This window comes from Larus michahellis, chromosome 2 (assembly GCF_964199755.1).
Source record: "Larus michahellis chromosome 2, bLarMic1.1, whole genome shotgun sequence".
In the NCBI taxonomy this organism is placed as follows: Eukaryota; Metazoa; Chordata; class Aves; order Charadriiformes; family Laridae; genus Larus; species Larus michahellis.
Genome location: NC_133897.1, coordinates 527,442 through 548,485, shown reverse-complemented (window position 1 = coordinate 548,485; position 21,044 = coordinate 527,442). Strand labels below are relative to the sequence as shown.

Here is a 21,044-nt window from a genome sequence, read left to right as displayed (position 1 = left end):
CCCTGCTGACCCCCCCCATGCCCCCTTCCCCCCCCGCTGACCCCGCTGACCCCCCCCATGACCCCCCCAATGCCCCCCCGCCCACTGACCCCCCCATGACCCCCCCATGGCCCCCCCGCTGACCCCCCCCCGCTGATGCCCCCCTTGCCCCCCCCACTAACCCCCCCCATGCCCCCCGCTGACTCCCCCTTGCCCCCCCCTTGCCTCCCCCCATGACCCCCCCCCATGACCCCCCCCTTGCCCCCCCGCTGACCCCCGCCCGCAGCCGCGCGACGCTGCTGGTGCGCGTGGGCGCGGGCCCGCGGGGCGAGCTGCGGTTCCAGCCCGGGGACCACCTCGGCGTCTTCCCGCAAACCGCCCCGAGCTCGTGCGGGGGCTCCTGGGCCGCCTGCGGGACCCGCCCCCCCCCGAGCAGCCCCTGCGCCTCCAGAGCCGCCACCGCGACGGCGACCGCGACGGCGACCGGGACGGGACGGGACGGGGACGGGGACGGTACGGGGGGGACGGGGGGGGACGGGGGGGGACGGGGACGGGGGTGGGGAAGGAGGAGAAAGAAGGGGAAGGGGAAGGAGAAGGAGAAGGGGAAGGAGAAGGGGAAGGGGAAGGAGAAGGGGAAGGGGAAGGGGAAGAAGGGGAGAAGGAGAGAAGGAGGAGAAAGAAGAAGGGGAAGAGGATGAGGATGGAGGAGAAAGAAGGAGAAGGAGAGGATGGCAACAGGGAAGAGGGAGAGGATGGGGATGAGGGTGGAGAAAGGGAAGAGGAAGGAGCGGGGGATGGGGATGGGGATGGGGAAGAGCATAAGGATGAGGATGGGGAAGGAGGAGAAAGAAGGAGAAGGGGAAGGAGAAGGAGAAGGAGAAGGAGAGAATGGTGATGGGGACGAGGAAGAGCACAGGGGATGGGGAAGGGGAAGAGAATGGGGAAGGAGAAGGAGGAAGAAGGGGAAGGAGGAGGAAAGGATGGCAATGGGGAAGAGGAAAAGGAAGGGGATGGGGAAGGAGAAGGAAAAAGAGAAGAAGGAGAAAGAAGGAGAAGTGGAAGAGGATGAGGATGAGGATGGAGGAGAAAGAAGGAGGAGAGAATGGCAACGGAGAAGAGGAAGAGGATGGGGATGAGAGTGGAGAAAGGGAAGAGGAAGGAGCAGGGGATGGGGAAGAGGATGGGGAAGGGGATGAGGATGGGGAAGGGGAAGGGGAAAGGGAAGAGGATGGGGAAGGGAAAGGGGATGGAGAAGGGGAACAGAATGGGGAAGGGGATGAGGATGGGGAAGGGAAAGGGGTGGAGAATAAGGGTAGGAAAGGGGAAGGGGCTGGGAAACGCAGGGGAAGGGGGGGGAGAACAGGCTGGGAAGGGGATGGGGGAGAGGGGACAAGGGGATGGGGACAGGGATGGGGCAGGGGCAGGGGGAGGGGCTGGAAAGGGGAAAGGGCTGGGAAGGAGCAGGGAAAGGGGAAGAGGGAAAGGGCTGGGAAGGGGCTGGGAAGGGGAAAGGACTGGGAAGGAGCAGGGGAAGGGATGGGGAAGGGGAAGGGGCTGGGAAGGGGAAGGGGAAGAGGAAGGGGAAGAGGAAGGGGAAGGGGAAGGGGAAGGGGAAGGGGATGGGAAGAGGATGGGAAGAGGATGGGAAAGAGGAAGGGGAAGGGGAAAGGGAAGGGGCCGGGGGAAGGTCTGAGCATCCCCATCCCCCCCCCCGCTCCCCCGCAGACGGGTCGCCCCCCACCCCCCCCTGGGTGCCGCAGGGCCGCCTGCCCCCCTGCACCCTCACCCAGGCCCTCACCTTCTTCCTGGACGTGGCGGCCCCCCCGAGCCCCCGGTTCCTGCGGCTGCTGGCCACCCTGGCCCAGGAGCCGGCCCAGCAGCAGCGCCTGCAGCAGCTCAGCCAGGTCGGGGATGGGGGGCCCTGGGCCCGTGAGTGGGGCGCCGGCCCCCTTCCCGGCTGGGATACTGGGATACTGGGATACTGCCCCCTGGGATACTGGCCCCCTTCCCGGCTGGGATACTGGGATACTGGCCCCCTTCCCAGCTGGGATGCTGGGATACTGGGATACTGGGATACTGGCCCCCTTCCTGGCTGGGATACTGGGATACTGGGATGCCGGGATGCTGGGATACTGGCCCCCTTCCCGGCTGGGATGCTGGGATACTGGGATACTGGGATACTGGCCCCCTTCCCAGCTGGGATACTGGGATGCTGGGATACTGGGATGCTGGGATACTGGCCCCCTGGGATACTGGCCCCCTTCCTGGCTGGGATACTGGGATACTGGGATGCTGGGATGCTGGGATACTGGGATACTGGCCCCCTTCCCAGCTGGGATACTGGGATACTGGCCCCCTGGGATACTGGCCCCCTTCCTGGCTGGGATACTGGGATGCTGGGATGCTGGGATACTGGCCCTCTTCCTGGCTGGGATGCTGGGATACTGGGATGCTGGGATGCTGGGATACCGGCCCCCTTCCCGGTTGGGATGCTGGGATGCTGGGATACTGGGATACTGGCCCCCTTCCCGGCTGGGATGCTGGGATGCTGGGATACTGGGATACTGGCCCCCTTCCTGGCTGGGATACTGGGATGCTGGGATACTGGGATACTGGGATGTGCCGATACTGGCCCCCTTCCTGGCTGGGATACTGGGATGCTGGGGTGCTGGGATGCTGCCCCCTCACTGGCTGGGATACTGGGATGCTGGGATACTGAGATACTGACCCTCTCTCCGGCTGGGATACTGGGATGCTGAGATGCTGGCCCCCTTCCTGGCTGGGATATTGGGATGCTGGGATGCTGGGATACTGGCCCCCTTCCCGGCTGGGATACTGGGATGCTGGGATGCTGGGATACTGGGATACTGGGATACTGGCCCCCTTCCTGGCTGGGATACTGGGATGCTGGGGTGCTGGGATGCTGTCCCCTCACTGGCTGGGATACTGGGATACTGGGATACTGGGATACTGGCCCCCTTCCTGGCTGGGATACTGGGATACTGGGATACTGGGATGCTGCCCCCTCACTGGCTGGGATACTGTGATGCTGGGATACTGAGATACTGACCCTCTCTCTGGCTGGGATACTGGGATGATGAGATGCTGGCTCCCTTCCTGGCTGGGATACTGGGATGCTGGATGCTGGGATACTGGCCCCCTTCCCGGCTGGGATACTGGGATGCTGGGATACTGGGATACTGGATACTGGCCCCCTTCCCGGCTGGGAGATACTGGGATGCTGGGGTGCTGGGATGCTGCCCCCTCACTGGCTGGGATGCCGGGACACTGGGATGCTGCCCCCTCGCAATCCGGGCCCCGTGTCCCCGCGGGGCTGGGCGCGGTGGCCGTGGCGGTGGCGGTGGCGGTGGCGGTGGCCGTGGTGGTGGCCGTGGTGGTGGCGGTGGCTGTGGCGGTGGCCGTGGCGGTGGCCGTGGTGGTGGCGGTGGCTGTGGCGGTGGCCGTGGCGGTGGCCGTGGTGGTGGCGGTGGCTGTGGCGGTGGCGGTGGCGATGGCGGTGGGGGGTGCCTTGCAGGACGCCCGCCTGTACGAGGAGTGGAAGTGGTTCCGGTGCCCCACGCTGCTGGAGGTGCTGGAGGAGTTCCCCTCGGTGCGGCCGCCCGCCGCCCTGCTGCTCTCCCAGCTCCCGCTGCTCCAGCCCCGCTACTACTCCATCAGCTCCGCGCCCGGGCCCTGCCCCGGCGAGATCCACCTCACCGTGGCCGTCGTCACCTACCGCAGCGAGAGTGAGCGGGGACGGGGACGGGGACGGGGACGGGGACGGGGATGGGGACGGGGACGGGGGCTGCTGCCCTCTGCCCTGCCACCAGCACGTCTGCTCCCGGCGTCTCCAGGCTCCCCGGGGCACCCCCATGGTCCCCAGAGCATCTCCGCGGTCCCCCAGGGCATCTCGGGGGTCCCAGGGTCCGCGGGGCGTCTCCAGGTTCTGTGGGCCACCTCCAGGTCTTCAGGGCGTCTCCAGGTCCCCCAGAGCATTTCCAGGGACCCCGGGGCATCTCCAGGGTCTGCGGGACATCTCCAGGGACCCCCAGAGCATCCCCACGTCCCCAGAGCATCTCTAGGGTCTCTAGGCATCCCCCCGGTCCCCGGGACGCTTCCAAGTCCCCCAGGGCACCTCCAGGGTCCCCAGGACATCCAGAGAGTCCCAGGATCCGTGGGGTATCACCAGGGTCTGTGGGACATCTCCATATCCCCAGGGCCCCCCCCCCCGATCCCTGGGGCATCTCCAGGGTCCCCAGGGCGTCCTCCCGGTCCCCAGGGCACCTCCAGGTCCCCAGGGCATCTCTGTGTCCCCAGGGCATCTCCCTGGTCCCTGGGACGTCTCTATGTCCCCCAGGGCATCTCCGGGGTCCCCAGAGCATCTCCAGGGTCTGTGGGACATCTCCATGTCCCCAGGGCATCTCCAGGGTCCCAGGGTATCTCCATGTCCCCAGAGCCTCTCTAGGGTCCCCAGGGCATCCTCCTGGTCGCTGGGACATCTCCAGGTCCCCCGGGGCATCTCCAGGGTCCCAGGGTCCCTGGGACATCCCCAGGGTCTGCAGGACATCTCCATGTCCCCAGAGCATTTCCAGGGTCCCCAGGGCATCCCCCTGGTCCCTGGGACGTCTCCATGTCCCCAGGGCATCTCCAGGGTCCCCAGAGCCTCTTCAAGGTCCCCAGGGCATCTCCAGGGTCTGTGGGACATCTCTGTGTCCCCAGAGCATCTCCCTTGTCCCCAGAGCATCTCCGTGTCCCCAGGGCATGTCCAGGGTCCCAGGATCCCTGGGACGTCTCCAGGGTCCCCAGGACATCCCCATGTCCCCAGGGCACCTCCAGGTCCCCCAGAGCATCCCCCTTGTCCCCAGAGCCTCTCCGCGTCCCCCAGGGCGTCTCCATGTCCCCAGAGCCTCTCCAGGGTCGCAGGGTCCCCAGGTCACCCCCATCCCCCCCCGGGACATCCCCCCCCCCCCCCCCCCCCGTCACTGCCCGTCCTGGTGGAGCACCCCCGTCCCCTGCCCCCCCCCCCCCCATTGCAGGGTCCCGGGTCCCCCCCCCGCCCCTTGCCCCCAGGACCCCGTGTGTGTGTCCCCCCAGCCCGCGGTGTCCCCCAGCCCGCCGGGGGGGGTGTGGGGGTGTGGGGGTGTGTGTGGGGGGGCTGGTGCCCGGCCCCCCCATGGCTGTGTCCCCGCAGACGGGCAGGGCCCCCCCCACTACGGCGTCTGCTCCACATGGCTGGCGCGGCTGCGGCCGGGGGACACGGTGCCGGCCTTCATCAGGGGGTGAGGGACCCCCCCGGACCCCCCCCCGGACCCCCCCCGCCCGAGCCCCCCTTCCCCACCCCCCCCCCACCCACCCCGCCGGACCCCCCAACTGAACACCCCTCCCCCCCCCCAGAACACCCCTTGCCCCCCGAACCCCCCCGGACCCCCCCGCCTGAACCCCCCCCCCACGGACACCCCCCCCCCCCCAACCCCCCGCCGGAGCCCCCAACTGAAACCGCCCCCCCCGAACACCCCCTGCCCGAAAACCCCCCTTCCACCCCTCCCCCCCCCCCCGGACCCTCCCATCTGAAACCCCCCCCACCGGACCCCCCCCCTCGCGACAGGCATCCCCCGACGGACCCCCCCCGCCCCCCCGTCCCCACCCCCCTTGAACCACCCCCCCCCCCCCGGACCCCCCGGCTGAACCCTCCCCCAGACCCCCTGCCGGACCCCTCCCCCACCTTCCCGCCCCCCCCCCGCCCCTCCCCGCCCGAAACCCCCCCGCCGGACCCCCCCTGCTGGACCACCCCCCCTTCCCCCCACCGCCTGAACCCCCCTCCCTGCACCCCCCCCCACCGGACCCCCATCTGCACCCCCCACCTGCCCCCCCCAGACCCCCCCCCCGGCCTGCACGTCCCCCGTTCAACCCCCCCCGCCTACATTCCCACCATGTCCCTGCCCCCCCCCCAGTCCTGGTACCCCGTGTCCCCCCCCAATGCCCCCTACCCCCCCCCGACCCCCCCCCCGTTGCCCACATCCCCCCCCGGACCCCCTGCCCCCCCCCGCTGACCCGCTCCCCGCAGGGCCCCCTCCTTCCGGCTGCCCCCCTCCCCCGAGACCCCCTGCATCCTGGTGGGACCCGGCACCGGCGTCGCCCCGTTCCGCAGCTTCTGGCAGCACCGGCTGCACCTGCTGCGGGCCGGAGGTGGGCACGGGGACACGGGGACACGGGGGGACACGGGGGACACGGGGGGGCACGGGGACATGGGGGGGGGACACGGGGACACGGGGACACGGGGACACGGGGGGGGACACGGGGGGGACACGGGGGGGACACGGGGACATGGGGGGGGGACACGGGGACACGGGGACACGGGGGGGGACGGGGACACGGGGGGGGACACGGGGACACGGGGGACACGGGGGGGACACGGGGACACGGGGGGGGACACGGGGACACGGGGACACGGGGGGGCACAGGGACACGGGGACACGGGGACACGGGGGGGCACGGGGACACGGGGGGGGACGGGGGACGTGGGGACATGGGGGGGACACGGGGACACGGGGACACGGGGACACGGGGGGGGACGGGGGACATGGGGACATGGGGGGGACATGGGGCCGGGGGGCGCGGGGCGGCGGTGGCAGGCGGGTGCCCGCAGGCGGCCCCCTGGGCAGCATGGTGCTGGTGTTCGGCTGCCGCTCCTCCGCCCTGGACCACATCTACCGGCGCGAGATGCAGGAGGCGCAGGACGGGGGGGCCCTCAGCCAGGTCCTCACCGCCTTCTCCAGGGAGCCCGGAACCCCCAAGGTGAGGGGACGGGACGGGGTGGGACGGGGTGGGGTGGGATGGGATGGGGATGGGACGGGATGGGGATGGGGGTGGGGATGGGATGGGATGGGATGGGACGGGACGGGATGGGACGGGACGGGATGGGATGGGGATGGGATGGGGATGGGATGGGATGGGATGGGATGGGGATGGGATGGGGATGGGATGGGACGGGATGGGACGGGACGGGATGGGGATGGGATGGGATGGGGATGGGATGGGATGGGATGGGATGGGATGGGACGGGATGGGGATGGGATGGGACGGGACGGGATGGGATGGGATGGGGATGGGATGGGATGGGATGGGATGGGGATGGGGATGGGATGGGACGGGACGGGATGGGATGGGACGGGGTGGGATGGGATGGGATGGGATGGGGATGGGGACGGGGATGGGATGGGATGGGATGGGATGGGATGGGATGGGATGGGGATGGGGATGGGGATGGGATGGGATGGGATGGGACGGGACGGGATGGGGATGGGATGGGATGGGGATGGGATGGGATGGGACGGGACGGGATGGGGATGGGATGGGATGGGGATGGGATGGGATGGGATGGGATGGGGAGGGATGGGATGGGATGGGACGGGATGGGATGGGATGGGATGGGATGGGGATGGGATGGGATGGGATGGGACGGGATGGGGATGGGATGGGGATGGGATGGGATGGGATGGGACGGGACGGGATGGGGATGGGATGGGATGGGGATGGGATGGGATGGGATGGGATGGGATGGGACGGGATGGGGATGGGATGGGATGGGATGGGACGGGGTGGGATGGGATGGGATGGGATGGGGATGGGATGGGATGGGATGGGACGGGATGGGGATGGGATGGGATGGGATGGGACGGGACGGGATGGGGATGGGATGGGATGGGATGGGATGGGGGAGGGGAGGGGAGGGGAGGGGATGGGACGGGACGGGATGGGGATGGGATGGGATGGGATGGGATGGGGATGGGGGTGGGGATGGGGATGGGGATGGGATGGGATGGGATGGGATGGGATGGGGATGGAGATGGGGATGGAGATGGGGATGGGACGGGACGGGATGGGGATGGGGATGGGGATGGGGATGGGGATGGGATGGGATGGGATGGGATGGGATGGGATGGGGATGGGGATGGGGATGGGGATGGGGATGGGATGGGATGGGGATGGGGATGGGGATGGGGATGGAGATGGGGATGGGACGGGACGGGATGGGGATGGGACGGACGGGATGGGGATGGGGATGGGACGGGACGGGATGGGGATGGGATGGGGATGGGGATGGGATGGGGCCGGGTTGTGTCTGGGGACGCGGGTCCGCATCCGCCTCCGTGTCATCCCCCGTCCCATCCCGTCCCGTCCCGTCCCGTCGCCGTGTCCCCAGACCTACGTGCAGGACGTGCTGCGCACGCAGCTGGCGGCCGAGGTGCAGCGGGTGCTGTGCCAGAGCGGGGGGCACATGTACGTCTGCGGGGACGTCACCATGGCCACCGAGGTGCTGCAGACGGTGCAGCACATCCTGGCGCAGCGGGCGGGCATGACGCTGGGGCAGGCGGGGGACTTCATCAGCGAGCTGCGGGTAAGGGACGGGGGACATTTCCCCCCCGGCCACCGCGGATGGTGCCGTCGCCGCGCCCTGACGCCTTCCCCCGCCCCCGCCCAGGACAAGAACCGCTACCACGAGGACATCTTCGGCCTCACCTTCCGCACGCAGGAGGTGGCTTTCCGCATCCGCAGCCAGTCCTTCTCCCTGCAGGAGCGCCAGCAGCCGCCACCCGCCCCCTGAGCGCGCCGCGGCCGGGGGGGGTCCCCATGGCCGGCCCCCCCCCAGTAAAGGTTTAGTTTTGATAACCCCGGCGCTTCGCCTCCCCCGGCTTGGCACCGCGGGCACCGGGGGGGCTGGGGGGGGCCGGGCTCTGTGGGGGGGGGCCACCGGCCACGGGTGCGGGGCAACGGCGGGTGGGGGGGACGCGGTTACGGGCCCCGTGGCACCGTCCTGGCACCACCGCTGCCGTCTGCCCACGCGGCGTCGCCCACCATGGCGTCACCCCCGCCCCCACCAAGGCATCACCCCCCCATGGCATTGTCCCCCCCCACCCAGGGCATCACCCCCCCCCATGGCATCCCCCAGCACGGACCCCACGGCGTCACCCTCCCCACGGCATCGCCCCCCACGGCATCGCCCCCCCCCCCCCACGGCATCATTTCCCATGGCATCCCCCGGCACGGACCCCACGGCATCGCCCCCCCCCCCCAGCCCCCCCCAGCCCCCGCACAGTCACCACTGGCACGTCCCCGCTGGAAGCCTTTATTCCCCGCGGCGGGGGCTGGCTGCGGCCGCTGCCCGAGACCCGGCACCGCGGGGGGCCGGCACCCCCTGCCCCCCCCCAGCCGTAGCACCTGGCGGGGACGGCTGCCCCCGGCAGCGCCCCCGGCCCCCGGCAGCGCCCCCGGCCCCACGCCGCCGTTGGGCCACTGGCGAGGCCACCTGGGCCACCCCGTCATGGCGGGCAGCGCCCGGTCCCTGCCGGCACCGACCGGCAGCTCCGTCGGCACCACGTCCGGCAGCTCCCGGCACCCCCAGCACCCTGACGAGGAAACGGGGACGTTAGTGGGGACACGGGCGTTGGGGACACCGGCGCTGGGGATGTGTTGGGGACACAGGCGTTGGGCACGCTGGCGTTGGGGACACCGGCACTGGGGACACCGGTGTTGGGGACGCTGGCATTGGGGACACTGGCACTGGGGATGTGTTGGGGACACCAGTATTGGGAACACCGGCACTGGGGACACTGGTGCTGGGGACGTGTTGGGCACACCAGCGTTGGGGACACCAGCACTGGGGACACCGGCACTGGGGACACCGGCACTGGGGACACTGGCACTGGGGACACTGGCACTGGGGATGTGTTGGGGACGCCAGCATTGGGGACACCAGTGTTGGGGACACCGGCACTGGGGACACTGGCGCTGGGGATGTGTTGGGGACACCAGTATTGGGGACACCGGCACTGGGGACACCGGCACTGGGGACACTGGTGCTGGGGACGTGTTGGGGACACCAGCGTTGGGGACACCGGCACTGGGGACACTGGCACTGGGGACACTGGTGCTGGGGACACTGGTGCTGGGGACATGTTTGGGACACAGGTGTTGGGCACACTGGCGTTGGGGACACCGGCACTGGGGACACCGGCATTGGGGACACCGGCACTGGGGACACCAGTGTTGGGGACGCCAGCATTAGGGACACTGGCGCTGGGGATATGTTGGGCACACTGGCACTGGGGACACCAGCACTGGGGACATTGGCACTGGGGACATGTTGGGGACGCCAGCGTTGGGGACACCGGCACTGGGGACACTGGCACTGGGGTTGGGGACACCGGTGTTGGGGACACCAGCGTTGGGGACACTGGCACTGGGGACACCGGCACTGGGGACACTGGTGCTGGGGTTGGGGACACCGGTGTTGGGGACGCCAGTGTTGGGGACACCAGTGTTGGGGACACCAGCACCGGGGACCCGGGTGCTGGGGACACTGGCACTGGGGACACTGGTGCTGGGGACGTGTTGGGGACACCAGCGTTGGGGACACCGGCACTGGGGACACTGGCACTGGGGTTGGGGACACCGGTGTTGGGGACACCAGCGTTGGGGACACCGGCACTGGGGACACTGGCACTGGGGACACTGGCGCTGGGGACACTGGCGCTGGGGACACTGGCGCTGGGGACGTGTTGGGGACGCCAGCGTTGGGGACAGCGGCGTTGGGGACAGCGGCACCGGGGACCCGGGTGCTGGGGACACTGGTGACACCGGCACACACGCCGTCCGGCCACCACCGAGCTCCAGCCCCGGTGGCCACCAGCCCTCCCCGTGGCGGGGTCGCGGCCGGGCTGCGCCGTCACCCACCGGAGCGGGGCCCGGTCACGCCGCCGTCTCCTCTTCCTCCTCCTCCTCCTCCTCCTCCTCGGCCCAGCCGCCCAGCGGCAGCTCCCGCAGCGCCGAGCCTGGGGTTGGGGGGGTCGGGGGGGTCACAGCCGGGCACGCAGGAACCATCCCCCCTCCCCACACCCCGCGGCACCCACCTGCCGTCACGGGGGGGGTTTGGGGGGCTCCCGCCGGGCCGGGCCCCCCCTGCTGCTGCTGCTGCTGCTGGTGGAGCTGGAGGGGGGTGGGGGGGGGGCGGTCAGGGACCCCCGCCGTGGCCGCCACAGCCCCCCCCTCACAGCAGGGACCCCCGTCACAGTGGTCAGAGCCCCCCCCCGCCCCCAACCAGAGCAGGGACCCCCCCCGTGGTGGTTGGAGCCCAGGGACAAGGGCCCGGGGACGTGGGGGGTGGGACATGGGGGGGGGGACGTGGGGGGGGGGACGTGGGGGGGGGGACGTGGGGGGCGGTGGGCAGGAGGCGAGGGCAGAGCCGCCGGGGGGGGGGTGTGTGGCCAGGATGGGGGGGCGCAGGGGGACGTGGGGGGACACAGGGGGATGTGGGACACGGGGGGACGCAGGACGTGGGGGGACGCACGGGGACATGTGGGGATGCAGGGGGACACAGGGGGGATGCGGGGGGACACGGGGGGGGACGCGAGGGACACGGGGGGATGTGGGGGGACGCGAGTGGGGACGCAGAGGGACATGGGGGGACGTGGGGGATGTGGGGGGACAGGGGGAGGCAGGGGGCCACAGGGTGACGTGGGGGGACACAGGGTGACATGGGGGGGTGCAGGGGGACGCAGGGGATGGGGCGGACATGGGGGACGCAGAGGGATACGGGGGGCCGTGGGGTGACACGGGGGGACGCAGAGGGACACGGGGGGGTGCGGGGGGGGCCGCACCTCGTGCAGGTAGATGGCGTGGAGGCTCATCTCGGCCGAGGCCACCTCCCGCAGCAGCCCCGAGCGGCTCAGGCTGCGCCGCCGCGACTCGCTCAGCAGCGGGGGGCTGCGGGCAGGGACCCCCCCGTCACATCACCCCCCCACCGCATCCCCCCCACCGCCACAACACCCCCCCACCGCATCCCCCCCCCCCCCCAAACATTCCCACCGCACCCCCCCCACCGCATCCCCCCCACCGCCAACAACACCCCCCCACCGCATCCCCCCCCCCCCAAACATTCCCACCGCACCCCCCCCACCGCATCCCCCCCCCGTCACACCCCCCCACGGCACCCCCGGCCGTCGCAACGCCCCCCCACCGCATCCCCCCCCCATCACACCCCCCCCACGGCACCCCCCCACACACGCCACCCCCCCCACCGCACTCCCCCCCCCGACACCACCCCTGCCATGACAGCCCACCCCCCCATGACACACCCCCCCCCATGACACCCCCCTGCCACGACACCCCCCCCCCCGCCACAACGCCCTGTCCCCACCATGACGCCCCCCCACCCTGACACGACGTCCCACCGCGATGCTGCTACGACACCCCCCTCCCCCCTCCCCAGGACACCCCACCAACCCCCCCCGGGACACCCCCACCCCGTCACGACACCCCCCACCCTGTCCTGATGCCCCCTCCCCACCACGTCACCCCCCCCACGACCCCCCCCGCCATCACGCCACCCCCCCGCCCGCTCCCGGGGTCGTCCCCCCCCGTCCCAGACCTGTCCTCGGGGGGGGGTCGCTCGGGCTGGTCGCCGGGGCTGTCGGGGGGCGAGCGGCCCCCCCCGGGCCGGGGGGCGGCGAGGGAGGCCAGCAGGCTGGTGGCCGCGGCGCAGGGCTGGGCCAGCCGGGGGTCCCGGGCCAGTAGCCCGCTGGCCGGCAGCAGGGGCAGGGACACTGGCCAGCAGCCCCTCGGGCTGGGGGCGGGGGGGGCGTCAGGGGGCGGCCGCGGCCACAGACCCCCCGGCGCCCCCCGGGACCCCCCCCCCTCTCACCACCGCCGAGACCCCCGGGACCCCCCCGCGACCTCCCCGCTCACCGCGGCCAGAGACCCCCGGGACCCCCCCTTCATTACGGTCAGAGACCCCTGGGACTCCCCCCTCACTGCGGCCAGAGACCCCCGGGACCCCCCCCGGGACCCCCCCGGGACCCCCCCGGGATCCCCCGACTCACCGCGGCCAGAGACCCCCGGAACCCCCCCCGGGACCCTCCCCGGGACCCCCCCCTCACCGCGGCCAGAGACCCCCGGAACCCCCCCCGGGACCCCCCCGGGATCCCCCGACTCACGGCGGCCAGAGACCCCCGGGACCCCCCCGGTACCCCCCCCGGGACCCTCCCGGGACCCCCCACTCACCGCAGCCAGAGACCCCCGGGACCCACCCGGGACCTCGCCAGATCCCCCAACTCACTGCGGCCAGAGACCCCCGGGACCCCCCCCGGGACCCCCCCCTCACGGCGGCCAGAGACCCCCGGGACCCCCCTCTCTCACCGCGGCCAGAGCCCCCCCCCCCGTGTCCGTCCCCCCCCCGCCCCGCTCACCCCGTCCGAGCCCTGGCCGAGCAGGGAGGCGGCGAGGGCGGGGGGGGCGCGGGGGGGGCGCGGCCGCCGCCCGCTGCAGGCGCTCCCGCAGGCGGGAGAGGAAGCGGCCGCTGGGGGGGGGCGGGCGCCAGCGCGGGTGGGCGATGGCGAAGCGCGTCAGCGACAGCTCCGTCTTCCCGCCCTCCGCCTGCGCCGCCGGCCCGGCCTCCGTCTGCCCGGCCCACAGCCACTGCGGGGGCGCCGCGTCAGGCCCGCACCGACCCCCCGCCACCCCCCCGGGACCCCCCCCCACCCCGGGATCACCCCCCACCCCGGGATCATCCCCCACCCCGGGACCCCCCCCCCGGGACCCCCACCCCCCCCGGGATCATCCCCCACCCCGGGACCCCCCCCCCGGGACCCCCACCCCCCCCCGGGATCATCCCCCACCCCGGGACCCCCCCCCGGGACCCCCCCCCACCCCGGGACCCCACCCCCCCGGGATCACCCCCCCCCCCCGGGATCACCCCCCACACCGGGACCCCACCCCCCCGGGATCATCCCCCCCCTCGGGATCACCCCCCCGCCCGGGACCCCCACCCCCCCGGGATCCCCACCCCCGGGATCACCCCCCACCCCGGGATCATCCCCCCCCTTGGGATCACCCCCCACCCCGGGACCCCCACCCCCCCCGGGATCATCCCCCCCCTCGGGATCATCCCCCCCCCCGGAACCCCCACCCCCCCGGGATCACCCATTCTGGGACCCCCATCACCTCAGGACCCCCCACCCCGGCATCTCCCCCACCCCGGGACCCCCCACCCCGGGACCCCCATCCCCCCGGGACCACCCTCTCCGGGATCACCCCCCCCCCCGGGACCCCCCACCCCGGGATCACCCACCCCGGGATCACCCACCCCGGGACCCCCCAACCCCGGCATCCCCCCGCACCCCGGGACCCCCCACCCCGGGACCCCCATCCCCCCGGGACCACCCTCTCCGGGATCATCCCCCCCCCCCCGGGACCCCCATCACCCCGGGGTCACCCACCCCAGGATCACCCATTCCAGGACCCCCATCACCCCGGGACCCCCCACACCCGGGATCCCCCCCCCCCCCCACCCCGGCATCACCCACTCGGGGATCACCCCCCGCCTCCGGGACCCCCATCACCCGGGACCCCCATCACCCTAAGATCCTTCATCACCCCAGGACCCCCCATCACCCCAGGATCCCCCCCCACACCAGGGTCCCCCCCACCCCGGGATCCCCCCCATCCCAGGACCCCCATCAGCCGTGGGACCCCACCCCAGGATCCCCCCCACCCCAGGGTCCCCATCACCCCGAGACCCTTCATCACCCCAGGACCCCCCATTACCCTGCCCCCCCCAACCCTGAGATCACCCCCACCCCAAGACCCCCCATCACCCCGAGACCCCCCACCCCGGGACCCCCCATCACCCCAGGACACCCCCCACCCCACCCCAGGACCGTCACCTCTCCAGGACCCCTCATCACCCCAAGATCCCCCACCCCGGGACCCCCCATCACCCCGGGACCCCCCTCCAGGACCCCTCATCACCCCGGGACCCCCCCCCCCAGGGATCGCCATCGCCCTGAAACTCCCCATCACCCTGCGACCCCTCGTCGCCCCGGGAGCCCCCCTCACCCCCGGACCCCGACCACCTCGGTACCCCCCCTCACCCCTGCCCCCCCCCCCCCATCATCACCCCGGGCCCCCCCCCCGACCTGGGGGTTGCCGTGGTTGCGGACGTCGAGCTGGGCGAAGGAGCAGATGTCGCCCACCCCCGCCACCTCCACCGTGAAGTTGCGGAAGAAGTCGACGATGTCGAGGGCGCGGGGCGGGAGGGCGAAGATGAGGATGAGGGGGGTGAGGATGGGGCTCAGCAGCTCCTCCAGGATGAAGACCTGCGGGCGGAGAGGGGGGAGGTCGGTCGGGGGGGGGGGGGGGGGGGGGGTCCTGAAGGGGGTGGGGGGTTCCCTCCCGCCGCCCCGCCCGGCGCTGCCCGCGCTCACCGCCTTGTACTGGAAGAGCTGGGCCATCTCGGCGCGCGTCTCGGCGCGGCCGGCGTTGGCCTGCCAGTGGTCGGGCAAGTAATGGACGTGGGCCAGGACGTGCTGCAGGAGCTGCTCCGGGCACCACACGGCGTGCTCGTCGGGGATGAAGGACCTGCGGGACACGGGGGGGACGCAGGGGTTGGTCCCGCCTCGCGCCCGGCCACCCCGCCGCGGCCGCCGGCACGGCCCGGCCCGGCCGCACCCACCTGGCCACGGTGACCACCAGCCCCAGCAGCGTGATGGCGGCCAGGATGTGCTGCACCGTCAGCACGTCCTCGTCGTAGACGGTCAGGACGATGAGGACGGCCAGGAGGGAGCCGGCGAAGAAGGCGACGTTCTTGGCCAGCACGGCCAGCAGCGGGCTGGCGAAGGAGTTCATGTACTTGGTGGCCGGCTTGTAGCCGCGGCTGAGCCGCTCCTGCAGCTCGTGGCCCAGCTCGTTGAAGTGCCGCAGGTAGTGGCGGCCGTAGAGGGACCAGCGGCGGGCGCCCAGGCTGCCCGGCTCCCGCTTGATCACCTCGGCGTAGCTGAAGAAGGCGTAGAGCAGCTGCCAGACCAGCACGCAGGGGCACAGCAGCAGGTTGGCCACCCCCAGCAGCACGGTGGCTCGCGCCAGCCGCCGGGCCAGCTCCCGCCGGGCGCCCGCCCGCTTGCACTGCGGCCGCAGGCTCCACTTGTTCTGGAAGAGGGCGGCGGGGCCCCAGAAGAGCAGCAGCTCCAGGTTGTACTGCAGCCCCCGGGTGAGGAAGACGAGGGTGCCCAGCAGCGGCAGGCGGAAGCGCAGGGGCAGCAGCGCCTTGTTGACCATGGCCACGGTGTAGTTCTGGAAGCGCAGGATGCGGTGGTGGATGTCCAGCTCCGTCAGCTCCCGCCGGTGCACGCAGAGCTGCTGCCGCCGCTGCAGCGCCATCAGCCGCGCCTGCACCTCCTGCCAGCTGTAGCTGCGCACGCCCTCCTGCCGCAAGGACACGGCCCCGTCGGCGACGCGTGGCACGGCACGGCACCGCGCGGCACCACGTGGAACGGCGCGGCACGGCTCGACTGCGCGGAACCGCGCGGCACAGCTCGGCACCGCATGGAACTGCGCGGCACGGCTCAGCACCGTGATGTACAGCTCGGCGCCGCGTGGTACCACGTGTCACGGCTCAGCACCGCACGGCACCACGCGGCTCAGCACCACACAGCACGGCTCGGCACCACATGGAACCACGTGGCACGGCTCGGCACCGTGACATATGCCTCGGTACCATGTGGCGCCATGTGGCACAGCTCGGCACCGCACGGTGCTGCATGGCACAGCTCGGCACCACACGGCACCACGTGGCTCCGCACCGCAAGGAACAGCTCGGCACTGTGTGGAACCACATGGCACAGCTTGGCACCGCACGGTACAGCTCGGTACCACGTGGTACCATGTGGCACGGCTCGGCACCGTGTGGTACGGTGTGGCACAGCTCGGCACAGCGTGGTACGGTGTGGCACAGCTCGGCACAGCACGGCCCCACAGGGCTCGGCACCACCCAGCACGGCTCGGCACCATGTGGCACGGCATGGCGCTGTGCGGCACGGTACAGCACCACGCGGTATGGCTTGGTACCATGCAGGACCACGTGGCACAGCTTGGCAACGTGCAGCACAGCTCGGCACCACACGGTACCGCATGGCACAGCCCGGCACCGCACGGTACGGGTCGGCACCACAAGGTACGGCCGTGTGGTACGACGCAGCACGGCTCAGCACCATGCGGCACGGCTTGGCACTACGTGGCATGGCTCGGCACCATACGGTACCGCACGGCACAGCTCAGCACCGCGTGGTACCGTGCGGCACGGCACGGCACGGCTCAGCACTGCACTGTGCGGCTCAGCCTGGCTTGGCACCACATGGCACGGCTCATCACCACACCGCACGGCACGGCTCAGCACCGCGCAGCACCACGCGGCACGGCTCAACGCGGCACGGGAGGGCTCGGTACCATATGGCACAGCTCGGCACCCCGCGGTACTGCATGGCACCGTGCGGCACAGCTCCGCACCGTGCGGTACAGCTCAGCGCCACGCGGCACGGCCCGGCACAGCCGTCCCCACCCCCAGCGGCGCTCACCGAGGGGATGCCGAGGGCTTTGGCGTAGAAGGCGCGGATCTCCCAGTAGCCGAGCAGGCGGCAGAGCACCTTCCCCAGCCGGTACAGCCAGAACCCGCCCGCCATCACCAGCAGGAAGATGAGCCAGCCGCTGGCGCCGATCCTGCCGCGAGGGGGGACGCACGCGTCAGGCGGGGTCCCCTCGGCCCTGGGACACCCCCCACCCCCAGCCCCGGCCCCCCGCTCACCGCCGGGCGCACTGCGGGGCGGGCAGGACGGCGTCGGGCAGCGACACCTTGGCGCGGTCGGGCACCGTGGCGGCGCGGCTGCGGTTGAGCGGGCGGTTGGCGAAGAGCACGTCGTAGTCCACGCAGCAGAGCAGGAAGGTGGTGAAGGCGACGACGAACAGGAACTGCCTGGGGGGGCGGCGGGGGGCTCAGCGCGGACCCCCCCGGCGCCCCACGGCGCCCCACGGCGTCGCGCCGGCACCTACCCCAGCTCGAAGACGTCGGAGAGCATCATGCAGGCGAAGCCGTTCTTCTGGTGGAAGTGGTAGATGTTGGGGGGCGGGTTAAGGAGCCTGTGCCCGCCGTGCCGGACCCCCCCCCCCGCCCCCCAACACACACACACACACATCCTGACCCCCCCCTGGCCCCCCCCGGCATGGAGCGGGGGGCCCTCCGAGGAGGAGGAGGAGGAGGAGGAGGAGGAGGATATCTTGGTGAAGAAACTGTCCAGGTTCTTGACGTGGTGCCAGGACTCTGGGGGGGGGACACAGAAAAACAGTGGGGGCTCAGCGGGGGTCGCGGCACGGCACCCCCACCCCCACCCCCTCGCCCTGCGCCCCCACCCTGGGCTCACATGGCAGGGTCTGGACACCCCCCGACCCCCCCAGGAGGGTCTGGACCCCATCCCTTGGCAGGGTCTGGACCCCCCCCAAAAAACCCAGGCCCCCCCAGCAGGGTCTGGAGCCCCCCTTGACAGGGTCAGGACCCCCCCCTCCCCCCGCAGCCCAGGACCCCCCCAGCAGGGACTGAACCCCCCCCTTGGCAGGGTCTGGACCCCTCCCAAAAAACCCAGGACCCCCAGCAGGGTCTGGAGCCTCCCTTGACAGGGTCAGGACCGCCCCCCCCAGCAGCTCAGGACCCCCCCCCCAGCAGGTTCTGGACCCCGTCCCTTGGCAGGGTGTGGACCCCCCCAGCAGGGTCTGGACACCCCCCCCAAAAGCTCAGCCCCCCCCCTAGTAGGGTCAGGACCCCCCCAGCAGAGTCTGAACCCCCCCAGCAGGGTCAGGAGTCGTGTCCCCCCCCCTGCAGCCCAGGAGCCCCCCAGCAGGGACTGAACCCCCCCCAAAATCCCAGGACGCCCCCAGCAGGGTCTGAACCCCCCCAGCAGGGTCAGGACCCCCCCAAAAAGCCCAGGACCCCCCCAGCAGGAACTAAACCCCCCCCTAAATCCCAGGACCCCCCCCAGCAGGGTCTGGAGCCCCCCTTGGCCGGGTCAGGACCCCCCCCCCCAGCAGGTTCCGCCCCCCCCACCTTGCCCCCCCTCGCTGACGTGCAGCAGCAGCTCCTCCTCGCCCGGGGGCGAGTCCTCCTCCGGGTCCTCCAGCCGCCGGTACTCGCCCTGCGCCGCCATGGCCCCTGCGCCTGCGGGGGGGCCACCCGTCGGCACCCCCCGCCGGCTCCACGGGCACCGGGGGGCGCGGTGGCGAGCGGTGGCCCGGCGGGCTGAGCTGGTCGCCCCGCGGCCGGCCGCCGGAAATGCCGGGGAGGCCACGCAGCGCCGCCCGCGTGCCCCGAATTCAGGCCACCTGAGCTGGCCACCCGCACCGCCACCGCGGCCACCGCCGCCGGCCAGGGCCACCAGCCACGGGCAGGGCCACCAGCCACCGGCCGGGCCACCAGTCACCAGCCAGGGCTACAGCCACGGGCGCGGCCGCCGGCCAGGCCACCAGCCACCAGCCAGGGCCACCAGCCACTGGCCAGGGCCCACCAGCCACAGGCACAGCCACTAGCCACCCGCCAGGGCCACCAGCCACGGGCATGGACACCGGACACCGGCCAGGGCCACCAGCCGTGGGCACGGCCACCAGCCACCGGCCAGGGCCACCAGCCACAGGCACGGCCACTAGCCACCGGCCAGGGCCACCAGTCACCGGCATGGACACCGGACACCGGCCAGGGCCACCAGCCGTGGGCACGGCCACCAGCCACCACCCACTGGCCACCAGCCACAGGCAGGGACCCCCCTCCCCATGGACCCCCCTCCCCATGAGCCCCCTCCCCATGGACCCCCCTCCCCACAGACCCCTGTCCCCATGGGCCCCCCCGCCGTGGGCCCCCTCCCCATGGACCCTCATCCCCAAGGATGCCCACTCTGTGGACCCCCATCCCCACAGACCCCCATCCCCACGGGGGGGGGGTCAGGACAGGGGTCCCCACGGGGCCACCTCCTGTGGCCTCTCAGTGCCCTGGGGACCCCCGTCCCCGGGGGGGGGGGGGCGGATGGGACCCCAACCCCTTTGGGGCTGGGCAGGGCCCCCAGGGCAGGAGGGACCCCAAACCCTCGGGACCGGAGCCCCGGCCCCGTGGGGCAGCACAGGACCCCCCTGGGGCAGCCTGGGACCCCCGCCCTCCCTGGGGAAGGGGGGGACCCCCGGCACTTTGCGGGGGGGGGACCCCTGGACCACTGGGGCGGGATGGGACCCTCAGCCCCATGGGGAAAGCACGGGACCCCCCCCCGGGGCTGGATGAGACCCCTGGACCCTCCAGGCAGGGCAGGACCCCCACCCCGTGGGGCGGGACGGGACCCCCACCCCCTAGGGAAGGACGGGACCCCCACCCCGTGGGGCGGGACGGGACCCCCACCCCCTAGGGAAGGATGGGACCCCCCCCTGTGGGGCAGGATGGGACCCCCATCCCCTGGGGAAGGACGGGACCCCCACCCTGTGGGGCAGGACGGGACCCCCACCCCCTAGGGAAGGACGGGACCCCCACCCCGTGGGGCAGGACGGGACCCCCATCCCCTGGGGAAGGGTAAGACCCCCCTCCCCTGGGGCAGGACAGGACCCCCACCCCGTGGGGCAGGACGGGACCCCCCCGTCCGTCCCCTCTGCCCTCCCCTTACCGCCGCCAGCGCTCCCGCAGCCCCACAGGTCACCAGCGTCCCCTCCAGTGGCCGGTGGCCAGCGTCCGGCCAGGCCGGTGGCCGCAGGTGACACCGTCCGGCCCCACCCCGCCGTGGCACTGCCGGGGCCTGACTCACGGCACGGGGGGGCCCGGGGCACCGGGGCGGTGATTCAGGGGGGGGGAAGCGGCCGGCGGAGCCCCCCCGGCCCCCCTCGGCCCCACGCTGACCCCCGGCCTTGTGCCACGGCTGCCGGCCGGGGACAGGGCCACCGTGTCCCCCGGGATCGGGTGTCCCGGCCATCGCCCCCCCACCTGCCCCGCACCGGGTGGCCAAAAATACCCGCGGGGGGCCCAAAAATAGCCCGGGCGGCGTAAACAGCCTGGGGTGGGGGCGAGGGCTGGCGAGGGGACCCCCCCCCTGCGACCCCCCGAGACGGCCCCCGGGGACACGGGCACCCCTGGGGACACACTGACCCCCCCCCGGGAACACGTGCCCCTGGCGAGGGTCCCGGTGACCCCTGCGAGGACACGCGTGCCCCGGTGTCCCCGC

General features: G+C 72.6%; 2 protein-coding genes across 4 annotated transcripts in view; one reads left to right on the top strand and one right to left on the bottom strand.

Annotated features, from left to right (window-relative positions):
* NOS3 (nitric oxide synthase 3) overlaps positions 1-8,649 on the top strand; it is a 41,184-nt gene extending 32,535 nt beyond the window's left edge. For 2 of the 3 annotated variants that reach the window (XM_074573752.1, XM_074573749.1), the window contains 7 exons: positions 1,705-1,883; positions 3,515-3,725; positions 5,171-5,258; positions 6,044-6,165; positions 6,626-6,774; positions 8,183-8,377; positions 8,462-8,649. In XM_074573752.1, coding sequence (XP_074429853.1) covers positions 1,705-1,883; positions 3,515-3,725; positions 5,171-5,258; positions 6,044-6,165; positions 6,626-6,774; positions 8,183-8,377; positions 8,462-8,584 — 1,067 coding nt within the window. In that variant the 3' untranslated portion in view covers positions 8,585-8,649. The remainder of the gene's footprint in view (positions 1-1,704; positions 1,884-3,514; positions 3,726-5,170; positions 5,259-6,043; positions 6,166-6,625; positions 6,775-8,182; positions 8,378-8,461) is intronic. The other variant, XM_074573750.1, reaches the window with a different exon arrangement.
* A 448-nt stretch (positions 8,650-9,097) lies between these two features.
* Positions 9,098-20,777, bottom strand: ATG9B (autophagy related 9B). The gene is given in 16 exon segments (XM_074573748.1): positions 9,098-10,811; positions 10,890-10,965; positions 11,637-11,742; positions 12,407-12,577; positions 12,579-12,601; positions 13,224-13,271; positions 13,273-13,452; positions 14,952-15,131; positions 15,240-15,393; positions 15,488-16,236; positions 17,385-17,526; positions 17,612-17,779; positions 17,857-17,921; positions 18,081-18,124; positions 18,902-19,012; positions 20,493-20,777. Coding segments are annotated over 15 exon segments (2,289 nt in total). The 5' UTR covers positions 19,002-19,012; positions 20,493-20,777; the 3' UTR covers positions 9,098-10,728.
* Between the last annotated feature and the right edge of the window lie 267 nt (positions 20,778-21,044).